The 12,463-nt window shown below is 41.9% G+C and overlaps 2 protein-coding genes across 2 annotated transcripts in view; one reads left to right on the top strand and one right to left on the bottom strand.

Moving 5' to 3' along the window:
* The window catches only part of LOC139469876 (coiled-coil domain-containing protein 6-like), a 35,945-nt gene extending 24,159 nt beyond the window's left edge, over nucleotides 1–11,786 (top strand). The window contains exons 6-9 of the mRNA XM_071252192.1: nucleotides 1,910–2,066; nucleotides 2,639–2,757; nucleotides 6,217–6,440; nucleotides 10,083–11,786. Of these exons, the coding sequence (XP_071108293.1) occupies nucleotides 1,910–2,066; nucleotides 2,639–2,757; nucleotides 6,217–6,440; nucleotides 10,083–10,154 (572 nt within the window). The 3' untranslated portion in view covers nucleotides 10,155–11,786. The remainder of the gene's footprint in view (nucleotides 1–1,909; nucleotides 2,067–2,638; nucleotides 2,758–6,216; nucleotides 6,441–10,082) is intronic.
* LOC139467474 (uncharacterized) lies at nucleotides 11,129–11,704 on the bottom strand. The gene has a single exon (XM_071249019.1). The coding sequence runs from the start codon at nucleotides 11,702–11,704 to the stop codon at nucleotides 11,129–11,131; it is 576 nt and encodes a 191-aa protein (XP_071105120.1).
* Nucleotides 11,787–12,463: the final 677 nt, after the last annotated feature.

Here is a 12,463-nt window from a genome sequence, read left to right as displayed (position 1 = left end):
GTATGTCAGTGATCTACTTTCACTGATAATGCTGTAGGGCGTATGCTATGTTTTCATTGTTACATTGGATTCCACCAAGGGACATCATATGTGGAATATAGGCTGGAAAGTCCGTTGGAATGTTCTTGAAGTACTTGCCACTGATAATGGAGCTCAAATTCACTCTCAAGATTGTACACTTAAAAAATGTACCAGGATTGGTGTTTACATTAACTCAAGAAGTGTTTCCTGGTTTACTGTTGTAGGATGACATTTGGTACATCGCATCCTTGTTGTAGGGCATTGAAGTGATAAAATTTTGAAGGCCGACTATTCTAGTGCTAGTATTACCTTCTGATGACCTTGGGATTACCTAAGCTCTGATTTGTGCATGTGTGTCTCTCCTTGTAACAGTATGATGGTGTCTCTCCTTGTGATACTGAGGCGCAGTGTCTCTCCTTGTAACAGTATGATGGTGTCTCTCCTTGTGATACTGAGGCGCTGTGTCTCTCCTTGTAACAGTATGATGGTGTCTCTCCTTGTGATACTGAGACGCTGTGTCTCTCCTTGTAACAGTATGATGGTGTCTCTCCTTGTGATACTGAGGCGCTGTGTCTCTCCTTGTAACAGTATGATGGTGTCTCTCCTTGTGATACTGAGGCGCAGTGTCTCTCCTTGTAACAGTATGATGGTGTCTCTCCTTGTGATACTGAGGCGCTGTGTCTCTCCTTGTAACAGTATGATGGTGTCTCTCCTTGTGATACTGAGGCGCTGTGTCTCTCCTTGTAACAGTATGATGGTGTCTCTCCTTGTGATACTGAGGCGCTGTGTCTCTCCTTGTAACAGTATGATGGTGTCTCTCCTTGTGATACTGAGGCGCTGTGTCTCTCCTTGTAACAGTATGATGGTGTCTCTCCTTGTGATACTGAGGCGCTGTGTCTCTCCTTGTGATACTGAAGTGCTGTGTCTCTCCTTGTAACAGTATGATGGTGTCTCTCCTTGTGATACTGAGGCGCTGTGTCTCTCCTTGTAACAGTATGATGGTGTCTCTCCTTGTGATACTGAGGCGCTGTGTCTCTCCTTGTAACAGTATGATGGTGTCTCTCCTTGTGATACTGAGGCGCTGTGTCTCTCCTTGTAACAGTATGATGGTGTCTCTCCTTGTGATACTGAGACGCTGTGTCTCTCCTTGTAACAGTATGATGGTGTCTCTCCTTGTGATACTGAGGCGCTGTGTCTCTCCTTGTAACAGTATGATGGTGTCTCTCCTTGTGATACTGAGGCGCTGTGTCTCTCCTTGTAACAGTATGATGGTGTCTCTCCTTGTGATACTGAGGCGCTGTGTCTCTCCTTGTAACAGTATGATGGTGTCTCTCCTTGTGATACTGAGGCGCTGTGTCTCTCCTTGTAACAGTATGATGGTGTCTCTCCTTGTGATACTGAGATGCTGTGTCTCTCCTTGTAACAGTATGATGGTGTCTCTCCTTGTGATACTGAGGCGCTGTGTCTCTCCTTGTAACAGTATGATGGTGTCTCTCCTTGTGATACTGAGGCGCTGTGTCTCTCCTTGTGATACTGAAGTGCTGTGTCTCTCCTTGTAACAGTATGATGGTGTCTCTCCTTGTGATACTGAGGCGCTGTGTCTCTCCTTGTGATACTGAAGTGCTGTGTCTCTCCTTGTGATACTGAAGTGCTGTGTCTCTCCTTGTGATACTGAGGCGCTGTGTCTCTCCTTGTGATACTGAGGCACTGTGTCTCTCCTTGTGATACTGAGGCGTTGTGTCTCTCCTTGTGATACTGAGGCACTGTGTCTCTCCTTGTGATACTGAAGTGCTGTGTCTCTCCTTGTGATACTGAGGCGCTGTGTCTCTCCTTGTGATACTGAAGTGTCATGTTTCTCCTTGTGATACTGAGATGCTGTGTGTTCCAGATGAGGAGAAGATGGCACAATACGCCCAGGAGGAGCGGCACATCCGGGAGGAGAACCTGCGACTGCAGCGCCGTCTTCAGCTGGAGATGGAGAGGAGGGAGAGTCTCTGCCGCCATCTGTCAGAGAGCGAATCCAGTCTTGAGATGGATGATGAGAGGTAAGATCAGGTTCAGCCACAGAAGTAAAGAACTGGCTGCAGATGGCATCACTAGTGTAATATTGCTCAAGTTTCTCACATAGCTTTTTCATGGCATATTACTATTGGCACTCATGATGTCACTTTAGCAGCCATGTCTGAATTCCAGGGCAGAATAGGTCCCCATTAGTTAATGCTGTTTGTAAGAGTCCTCCCATGAGCATTTGGGGGTCACAATTACTGACCTGACTGATCGTGTGTCAGTGGCAAGGATATTTGGTAATGTAGTCTACAAACCTGCCCCATAGATGAATATTTACAAGTTGCCATGATATAACTAAAATATTGCTGATGTGACTGAAGAAAACATTCACTCACTTTCTGAGACTTTACAAATGGTGTTCATTGTGTCATTGTCTCAAAACATGGCCAATTCGCTTGTTGACTTGACTAGTTTCTAACAGTATTCTTTTGCTTCCAGCCTACCTGAGTCAAGTAATTTACATTGTTTTGGTCAAATGTCTGAAGGAAGGACCATCTTGCAGAGATGATATTTTTCCACCACATGATATTGAATTATTTCATGTTTCCAGGCACTTTAACGAGATGAGCAAACAGCATGATATGTCTGGTCACACAGTCCGTCCCCGTACAGTTTCTAGTCCAATACCCTATGCCTCCTCCAATACCACAGCCAGACCACTGTCACCTGGTAGGTATCTTAGCAAGTTCATATTGATGCACAATACCCTATGCCTCCTCCAATACCACAGCCAGACCACTGTCACCTGGTAGGTATCTTAGCAAGTTCACATTGATGCACAATACCCTATGCCTCCTCCAATACCACAGCCAGAGCACTGTCACCTGGTAGGTATCTTAGCAAAATCATATTGATGCACAATACCCTATGCCTCCTCCAATACCACAGCCAGACCACTGTCACCTGGTAGGTATCTTAGCAAAATCATATTGATGCACAATACCTTTTGCCTCCTCCAATACCACAGCCAGACCACTGTCACCTGGTAGGTATCTTAGCAAGTTCATATTGATGCACAATACCCTATGCCTCCTCCAATACCACAGCCAGACCACTGTCACCTGGTAGGTATCTTAGCAAAATCATATTGATGCACAATACCCTATGCCTCCTCCAATACCACAGCCAGACCACTGTCACCTGGTAGGTATCTTAGCAAGTTCATATTGATGCACAATACCCTATGCCTCCTCCAATACCACAGCCAGACCACTGTCACCTGGTAGGTATCTTAGCAAGTTCATATTGATGCACAATACCCTATGCCTCCTCCAATACCACAGCCAGACCATTGTCATCTGGTAGACAGGTTTCTTAGTGAGCTCAGATCAGTGCCCAATAGTCTGTTTCCAACACTACAGCCATATGACTGTCACCTGGGTGGTATCTTAGTGAGTTCAGATCAGTGCACACTTGTGTATGTTTCATACACCACACCGATACCACTCTCTCGGTAGGTATCTTAGCCTGATCTGTTAAAGTCTTCAAAACTCTTCTTATCACTACAACCAGACCATTGTCATCTGGTAGGTATCTTTGTATGGTCAGATCAGTGCACAATAGTCTGTTTCCAATACCACAGCCAGACCACTATCACCTAGGAGATATCTTAGCATGCTCTTAGCGCACAATAGTCTGTTTCCAATACCACAGCCAGACCACTGTCACCTGGTAGGCATTAGTTTCAGTGTCCCCAACTCTTCTTGTCACCACAGGTAGATGAATGTTGGTTTGTATACATCAGAATTACAAGTTTGTTGACTCTTCACAGCCAGTCAGTCGAACACACATTAGTTGTCCTAGAGCGTCTTCCAAGAGAGAGGAAGGTCAGTGGTTCGATCCTTTGGCCTTGTACCTAAAGATGTTTCTACATAATACTTGTTGTTTCCCAGTCTGGCACTTAACATTTAGAGATCAAAACAAAGACTGGGGCTTGGTGCCAGCCTTGGAATGTCTTGGTGTCTCTATATGAGGGAAATGATCTGTAACGTCTATTATATGTCTGTAGGAGCTCTATGCATAACTTATATAGAATGCAAACCGAATTTGATGCGTGTGACTATCTTGTTTGGTTTAATAAAGTGTTTGTAAATATCTCTCGTTCTCATGAATTTCTTCAGTTCTGCCTTGTAATCGCAAAATGAATGACGTCTCGCGATTTTTTATGAATGAAAAAAGTAGTCCCGGTGTGACAGAGGTCACGGTTATCCAATCAAAACGAATAAAACAAGGTCAACCTTGTACGACACACGTGTGACGTACGGATTTAGTATCTTACAACCTGTATCTTCTCCACGTGGGTAATAAAACTCAATTACACTTCACCTCACATTAGTGGTCCATTATAGTGTTTGCGAATGTTTCAGAAGGGGGCTGTTGTTTGCTATGTTTGCCTGGCTGGATGTGCTTCATGATCTAGTTTGCATTTCATGTCCACAATCACTTCTGATCTATCTATGTGATCCAGGCACCAAGAGCACACTTAATTCATAATCCATGTGCAGCATCCTACAGCCTTTGCCTTGCTTTGCCTGTGTTGCAGATGTTCCTCATCAGGCAGGCTTTTATCATCATGTTTCATTGTGATTTGGAAAGTAATGTGAAGCCATCGTTCTTGATTATCCAACCTTTTTCCGTAGATATTCTGTGCAAAAACAGTTGTTAAAAATTCTAAACTTTGTATAAAACAATGGGGAATCTGCGGGTACCCACTGCTTGTAATAGGAGCCAACAGAAATGGGGATCGAGTGTCACAATCTAGTGTCCTGTACCCTGTTCCCAAAGTGATCTTAGTGCTGAGGTGATCGTAACTGCCATACTTAACAGTGGTATGATCACTTTGTGGAATGAGCCCCTTGCTGACAGGTATTGATGTTTGCTTGTGGTATTAACCACTAGTCTGATTACATTCAGGCTGATATATATATATATATATATATATATATATATATATATATATATATATATATATATATATATATATATATGTAGCACTGCTGAATATCGCTCTCTGCCTGGAAATAGACTAAATAAATTATTCTTGGTTCCACTGCTTCATTGAATAAAGCCTGACACCTTAATGATTAAAAGGAAACTCTCTGAGACTAGTTTAGTAGATAGCTCATATTTTCACCCTAACCAGATAAGGTGCTGCACTCCCCAACAAAAATCTCTAAATTCATTTACAATTGTGACTACTAACACTTAAATAAAAATGGCACAGACAGTTTGTGGACCTGTGCACAGAAAAGGATAGATAATCAAGCATGATTCACTCCTTCACCTCCTCTCCTCCACCTTCTCCTCTCCACATCTCTCCACCACCTCTCCACCATCTCCTCCACCTTCTCTCCGCATCTCTCCACCACCTTTCCACCATCTCCTCCACCTTCTCCTCTCCTCCACCTTCTCTCCGCATTTCTCCACCTTCTCCTCTCCACATCTCTCCACCATCTCCTCTACCTCCTCCTCTCCTCCGCCTTCTCATCCTCTCCTCAACCTTCTCTCACCATCTCCCCTCCATCTTCTCATCCTCTCCACATCTCTCCTCTTCTCCTCCACCTCTTCTCTCTTCCACCTTCTCATCCTCTCCACATCTCTCCTCCTCTCCTCCACCTCTTCTCTCTTCCACCTTCTCATCCTTCTCCATTTTCTCCTTCGCTTCTGCTCTCCTCAACCTTCTCTAACCATCTCCCCTCCACCTTCTCATCCTGTCCACATTCTCTTCCTCCATTCCTGCTTTACTCTCCTCCTCAACCTTCTCTCCTCTACCTTCTCCTCTACCTTCTCCACCTTGTCATCCCTGTCCTCTCTGCACTTTTCCACCTCATCCCTCTCCTCTCCTGCTTCTTGCCTCCACCTTCTCCTTCCCTTCTACTTCTCACATTCTCTTCCTCCATTCCTCCTTTACTCTCCTCCTCAACCTTCTCCTCTCCTCTACCGTCCCTTCTCGACCTTGTAACCTCCCCTTCCCTACCTTCTCTCCGTCCCACCTTCTCATGTCCTTCCTCTCTTCCTCCGTTTCATTTTCTCTCCTCCACAGTCTCCTCCTCCTCCTTCTCCTCTCAGTATTTCTCGGTGTGCTCACTCATTCACCCATCGTCACACATTGTGTTGTTCTGCTGCCAGGTTTGACGTTCGTAGCTAAAAGTCCCCCGAGTCCGATGAGACGCAGTTTGCCGGGTCAGCCTTTCCACCCTCCCTCGCACCCACCTGGCCACACCCCTGGTCATCAGTCAGCCCCACACACGGGGTCGGTGGCAGCAGCAACGGTGACAGCCCCACCAGCGTTCCTCCCTGGCACGTCGCCACCAGTGTTCAGCAGCATGCCTGTGGTAAACCCTAACATCCATGTGAGTTTCTGTGCAACATCATCAGCTCCATCGTTGCATTATTTGGTACTGCAGCATGCATCTGTCTTGTTGGCTGTTTGTGTTTTGTTTGCAAATGTTAGCTGGTTCAACGTGCAGCTTTGCTGCTCTCTTTTGTAATTATACAGTCTTACATGGAAAGCTACCAAAATACTCTCCACACATTAACATTTAGCATGTAGGGTCTAAGAAACGTTAATACACAATAGATGTTTCTGTTTTTAAATTATTATGTTTTATATTTCATAATCATGATAATATAGGAATCCATGTTTTCCATGCTTTGAATGATCAGCATGTCCATCCGTCCGTCCATCCATCAGCCGTCTGTTTTCCATTTCTGGAGCAGAACTCCAAAACTGTTAATATTTCTTTTTGAAACTGTCTATATAGATCAGTCTAGTTAGGAACTGGTGCTTTTTGATGATTTGGGATATTTATTCTCTTCTTTCTTTTTTTTTGTCATGATTTTTCATGATGAAAACAAGTTGTTTCTGGTGCAGAACTCCAAAATAAATATTTCTAATTGAAACTTGCTATAAAGATCAGTCTAGTGGTGAACTGGTGACGTTTCATTTGGGATTTTGAAATATACTGAACAGCATTAATTTTTTCTTCACTTACCTGATGGTATCAAAGGGCACTGAACCAAATATGGGGAAAAGTAGCCAAATTCCATGAGGGGTGGGATGTCATCTGCTAATGACTCTTGGTAGCATCTTAATTGATATGGATCATGTACATAAAATGAGATTCAGTTATTCTGCAGTTACGGTGCAACACTGTAATATTTTCGTTAGTCTAGAGCAGAAACCGCATGTTATAAGATATATATATATATATTTATACAGAACAAGACAATACTGACAGTTATATTCTACTCAAAAGAAGTAACACCATTTGATCCTTTCATATGACTATAGTTAATCTGTCATGCCATGACAGATTTAACTTCTTTTGAGTAGTATATATGAAAAGTCATATACCAACAATTCTGTAGAAAATGTGAATATTTGAATTATCATTTGGTCGGAAGTGGTAAAAGGATGCTTGACAACCCAGTCTTATCATTCATCTTATAACATCTAGACTATCAGCAATACAGCTAAACACATTGCAATCCCAGTAGTAAATAGGGGTGTCATGGCATGACAGAATAACTATAATAATAGGAAAGGTCTGGTGATCCTTAACTTCTTTTGAGTAGTATATATACTTAAGCATCTATTGTTACTTTTTCCAATACAGGATTTATTTTCAAGTTTTGCACAAATGATCCTCAATTTAAAACAAAGTCAATATCCACACTCATAAAATAGAATAGAAATAGATTAATTGCTGGTTTTTTTCCATGACTTTGCCGTAATGGTTTACAATCATGTTCTCTTGCTTCACTAACAATAGTGTAGCCTAAGTGCTCTTGCTAGCTTAGGCCTATCATGAAATTAAATTGGATATTGAATCTGATTGGATGATATTATTAGAATATGCCTAAGTTAACCCATTACACAAATACCCTTTGTCAGCTGGGCAGAAGGAAGATTGAATCTTCTTAAACACTGTATGCAATAGGGCTGGGACGAGTCCAAATTTACTACCCGGGTACCCGACCCCCTATTACCTGACCCTACCTGGGTACCCACTGTAGGTCTCAAGAGTTTGGAACAAAATGTCTGACCGGTATTTGTTTGACTGCAGCTCTGGCTAAAACTATTTAGATACATGCGTTCACTGAAGTTGACTGAAGCTTTATCATTACTCAAACATTTACAAGTCAAAAGGAATCAGTGCATCGTCAGAAAGAAATGCAAACATTAGTGACTTGTAGTGAAACCACTGAGCTATAGTGAGTTTTTGCCATTAAACAATATATCACTTAACTTACCACGGGTCTGGGTAGTCCTGTGGGTACCCGAGTTACCCGTCCCAGCCCTAGTCCGTCAGGGAAGTACTTAGCCGTATAAATCTCCTGTGTGTAAACCATTATGATGATGTCATGCTGAGCCAGTAAATTCATTGTCCATTCTGAACAAGTTTTAAAAAGTAAAACTGATGGAGCTGTAAGTCATTATGCATATGTTTATTTATCAAATACAGCATGTTTTTAGTTGGAGATATCATTCATATCTGTTGATTCCGGGTGTAGAGTGAACAAATTCTCATGATTTCTCAATTAGGGAATCTGTTACTCGGATATCGCTGTGCATGTCCAGTGTAGGATGAGTATCCAAGGTTCACTGGCCAGGACGGCTTGTTACCGTATATGACCGCGGATAAGCCGACCCCGTAGATAAGCCGAGGTGTTAACTTGACCATTGAAATACCAAAGAAAATGATATGACCCGCAGATAAGCCGAAAAGGCAAAAAAACACTGCATAGTCGGACTGCAAGACATGTGCCGGTACTTGCAGATGTTCAAAAATATAAGATGAAAAATGTTGGAATTATATTGAAAAAGTCATTATTATTTCTAATAAAGATTTAACAAACCAGTCATCCACTTTCATAATGTGGGAAGCTGTTTCTCGTGGGTTTTTTTAATCTCATAATGATTGTTATATGTTGCCATCAACAACGAAGCACCATTTTGTGAATCGGTGTATATAGAATTATGAACCCGTGAGAAAATATATCAGCTAGAGCGAAGACTCGCAGTTTGAATTCATCATCGTAAGCATCGCGTTTTCGATTCAAACTCATGTTGAGAATGTCATGTTTGTAACTGTAAATGTTAAAAGTCATCTTATTTTACTAGCCCTACTTAATGGAGGTCACTATTTGCAAAATGTATTAAAATAGTCTTAAGATTATCATGTTTAACAACAGCTAAGCTGAGAAGTTGCTTGGTATTATACATTTGTGGTGGTTCTTCGACTTTCACAGCCACAACTACTTGCACATGTACATGCATATCAGTCAATCAGTTTCCAGAAATAACCCAGTTTCCAATAAACTACGTATTGAAAACAAAATGACAATAAATGATGCCTCAGCTGACTCGATGATTTGTAGAAAATACTAGAAATGAATAAGTATTTGACAAGAATTTTCAAATAGACATTTGGGCCAGCTTGACTGAAATGTTACTAGCCCAATTTAAAAGTCACTGGCATTTGACTAGTTGGCAGGCAACTATTTCCAGCAGTGAACATGTCATGCCATGAGGTAGGTATGTCATGACACACGTGACATAGAATACCTTCACTGGGTCCCCACCAGATATGGTTTCCAGTACATTAGATTCAGATAGTCACAGTAATGAATACCTGTCCTTGGATTGTCAGTAGGACAGGGGAGATAACTCTATCATAACCTTCATGATCAGATATCATACACTCTTGTCCACTGATTTGCCTGGTCCAGGTTTGAATCCAAAATGATGAACCAGAAGCAAGCTCCCACTGTGTATAAACAAAGAGGTCATTCCAGCCATCATGGTCCCCTCGCCCTTATCACTAGGTTCCAAATCATGTCCGCCTGTCACTTACATTTTGATAAACTATTAGCAACAACTTGAAGCAAATTCCACCGTTCTCGGTCTTTAAATCGTTTTGCGACTCCACTCATTTCACTCACCACCTGAATGAGCTTCCAGTACTGACGTTTTACATCATCCCTTTCAGAAACCCAGACCCAGCCCAGAAAAATTTGCAAAACCAAGCGCATTGCCGAGCGAGAAGAACGACAAGACATGATAGTAAGCATGGCGGTCAACAAGCGATTCCACCGATCGAACAAGCCCAACTCTTATCCAATCAACTGATAGTGTTGTCTTGCGTTCTCAAGGTGCTACATGGCCTTGAATGTTGTTGGTCGGTGATGGAGGAGGGCTGACCGCTGCCGATTTTCTTGTTATTGCTGTCAACTGTGAAGTTGGAGGCTTGCTGTGGATCTCTATCAAGGCTTTGTGCAAAGTTACCAAAGCTTAGCGGAATGTTTTTTTCAATCCCCAGTTGTTGAAAATAATTTAGATACAGTTTTTATTTTTAAACATTAAAAAATGATGGAACAGAAAATCAACAGTTTTTAAAAAAAAAAAAAATTTAAGGAAACTTTACAGAAATTGTTTTTGCATTTCGATTTCAGTTGTATGTTCCTATTTCTTTTCAAGTAATGTTATGATTCAGAAGAGTTATTTTTTTTCTTTGATCACGGTGGAGAGAAACAAACTTGTTATTTTTGTGCAGTGTTATTTTCCTACACCATGTACACGATGACCATCTTATTCTGTGATAAAGAATGATGTGGGAGTATAGGTTATGTGTTCTCAGTCTTTATTTCAATGGATACAGGAGTCCATATCTGTATGGGAAGATCTTGTTAAGCGTACATATTTTGTATTTTGTATTTTGAACAATCCTATCATCCCTTTCTGTCATTCTATCAGCCTTCGAAAATCCACCAATGCATAAGACCTGAAATGATTTCGTGTTTCCTATGTTGTCACTGTGACGTGAAGCTGTGTATATTTGTTATGGTGATTCCTCTGTGTTATGTGTGAAGATCACATATCAGGCATTGTTGATTGTTTTCAGGTGTAATGTATTTGCTGTGGTGCCTCGTCATGCGACTTGTCAGGGCACAGGAAGTCAAAGAAGACCATGTACATACAAACACAGATATATTTATGTTGTTCGTTCAGACATCATCTTAGAGAAGTGCCTCATTTTTAAGTGTCCCTGGGGAAGTCCAGGGCAGATAGCTTTTTCCCCGTACTTGTTATTGAAGTGTCCCTCATACTTGTCATGAAAGTGGAGATTGGTTGGCCACAATGGTTGCTGAAAATGGATATACCATGTATTGGGGACAATTTTCCTCTGCCAGTTGGCTGATCGAATGCCTGGTCTGGAACTGGCTGATTGAATGCCTGGTCTGGAACAGGCTGATTGAAAGCCTGGTCTGGAACTGGCTGATTGAAGGCCTGGTCTGGAACTGGCTTATTGAAGGCCTGGTCTGGAACTGGCTGATTGAAGGCCTGGTCTGGAACTGGCTTATTGAAGGCCTGGTCTGGAACTGGCTGATTGAAGGCCTGGTCTGGAACTGGCTTATTGAAGGCCTGGTCTGGAACTGGCTGATTGAAGGCCTGGTCTGGAACTGGCTGATTGAAGGCCTGGTCTGGAACTGGCTGATTGAAGGCCTGGTCTGGAACTGGCTTATTGAAGGCCTGGTCTGGAACTGGCTTATTGAAGGCCTGGTCTGGAACTGGCTGATTGAAGGCCTGGTCTGGAACTGGCTGATTGTACATCACTGTAGGACTGTAGGGTCGATGCTTAGGCTTAAAAAAATAAAAGAATTGGTTCTCAGGCAATGGCTTTTGAAAATATAGTGCGGGCGGGCGGGCGGGCGGGCGGGCGGGCGGTGTGTTTTTTTGTGTGTGTTTTTTTTGTAGTTCAAACTAGTATGTAACCAAAGTTTGTTTACAATCATTTTTGTGAAATCATATTGTTCTTAAGTATTGTAGCATTTCACTGCCAGGGTTGTGTATTCAAGATGCGGAATATTAAAAAAAAAAAAAAATTTAAATGGAAATAAAAACAAAACATGCGGCAGACTATATGTTGATGTGGGCGGTGCCTGAGAACCAAGACTATTATTTCTTTTAGCCGTACAACAGTTTGCTTGGTCCAAGACCAAGTGACCCTTAGTTGAATTTAGTGATATAGTTCATTATCTCTGACTTTGAAAATCCTCATTTGAAACTGTATTTTCAAGATCATAGTACAAGCATTTTCCTTTTCACAATGTTGTGTTGATATTTAACTGTGTAGTGGGTTGTTTTTGAAAATGTGAAAAAAAGTGCACTAAACTGTTTTACCTATTTTGTGAACAATTTTAGACGATTCTAAGTTCTGATTCTTTTTACGAGATTAATTTGGACAATGATGGTCAGACAGATGTGACCTGGGAATATCACATGATCTTCTTGAGCTTTCCATTTTCATGTGTTATACATGTATATTTGTTGTTAAGGGTGCAAGATCAGAACTATACTGCGTGATTTTTC

Source organism: Haliotis cracherodii, unplaced genomic scaffold (genome assembly GCF_022045235.1).
Source record: "Haliotis cracherodii isolate W230 unplaced genomic scaffold, xgHalCrac1.p SCAF_2, whole genome shotgun sequence".
In the NCBI taxonomy this organism is placed as follows: Eukaryota; Metazoa; Mollusca; class Gastropoda; order Lepetellida; family Haliotidae; genus Haliotis; species Haliotis cracherodii.
This window is presented reverse-complemented; position numbering and strand designations above follow the sequence as displayed.

Bases quoted from the DNA above. Each gene is read 5' to 3' on its own strand.
- LOC139467474 (XM_071249019.1), bottom strand. From the start codon at position 11,704: ATGTACAATCAGCCAGTTCCAGACCAGGCCTTCAATCAGCCAGTTCCA.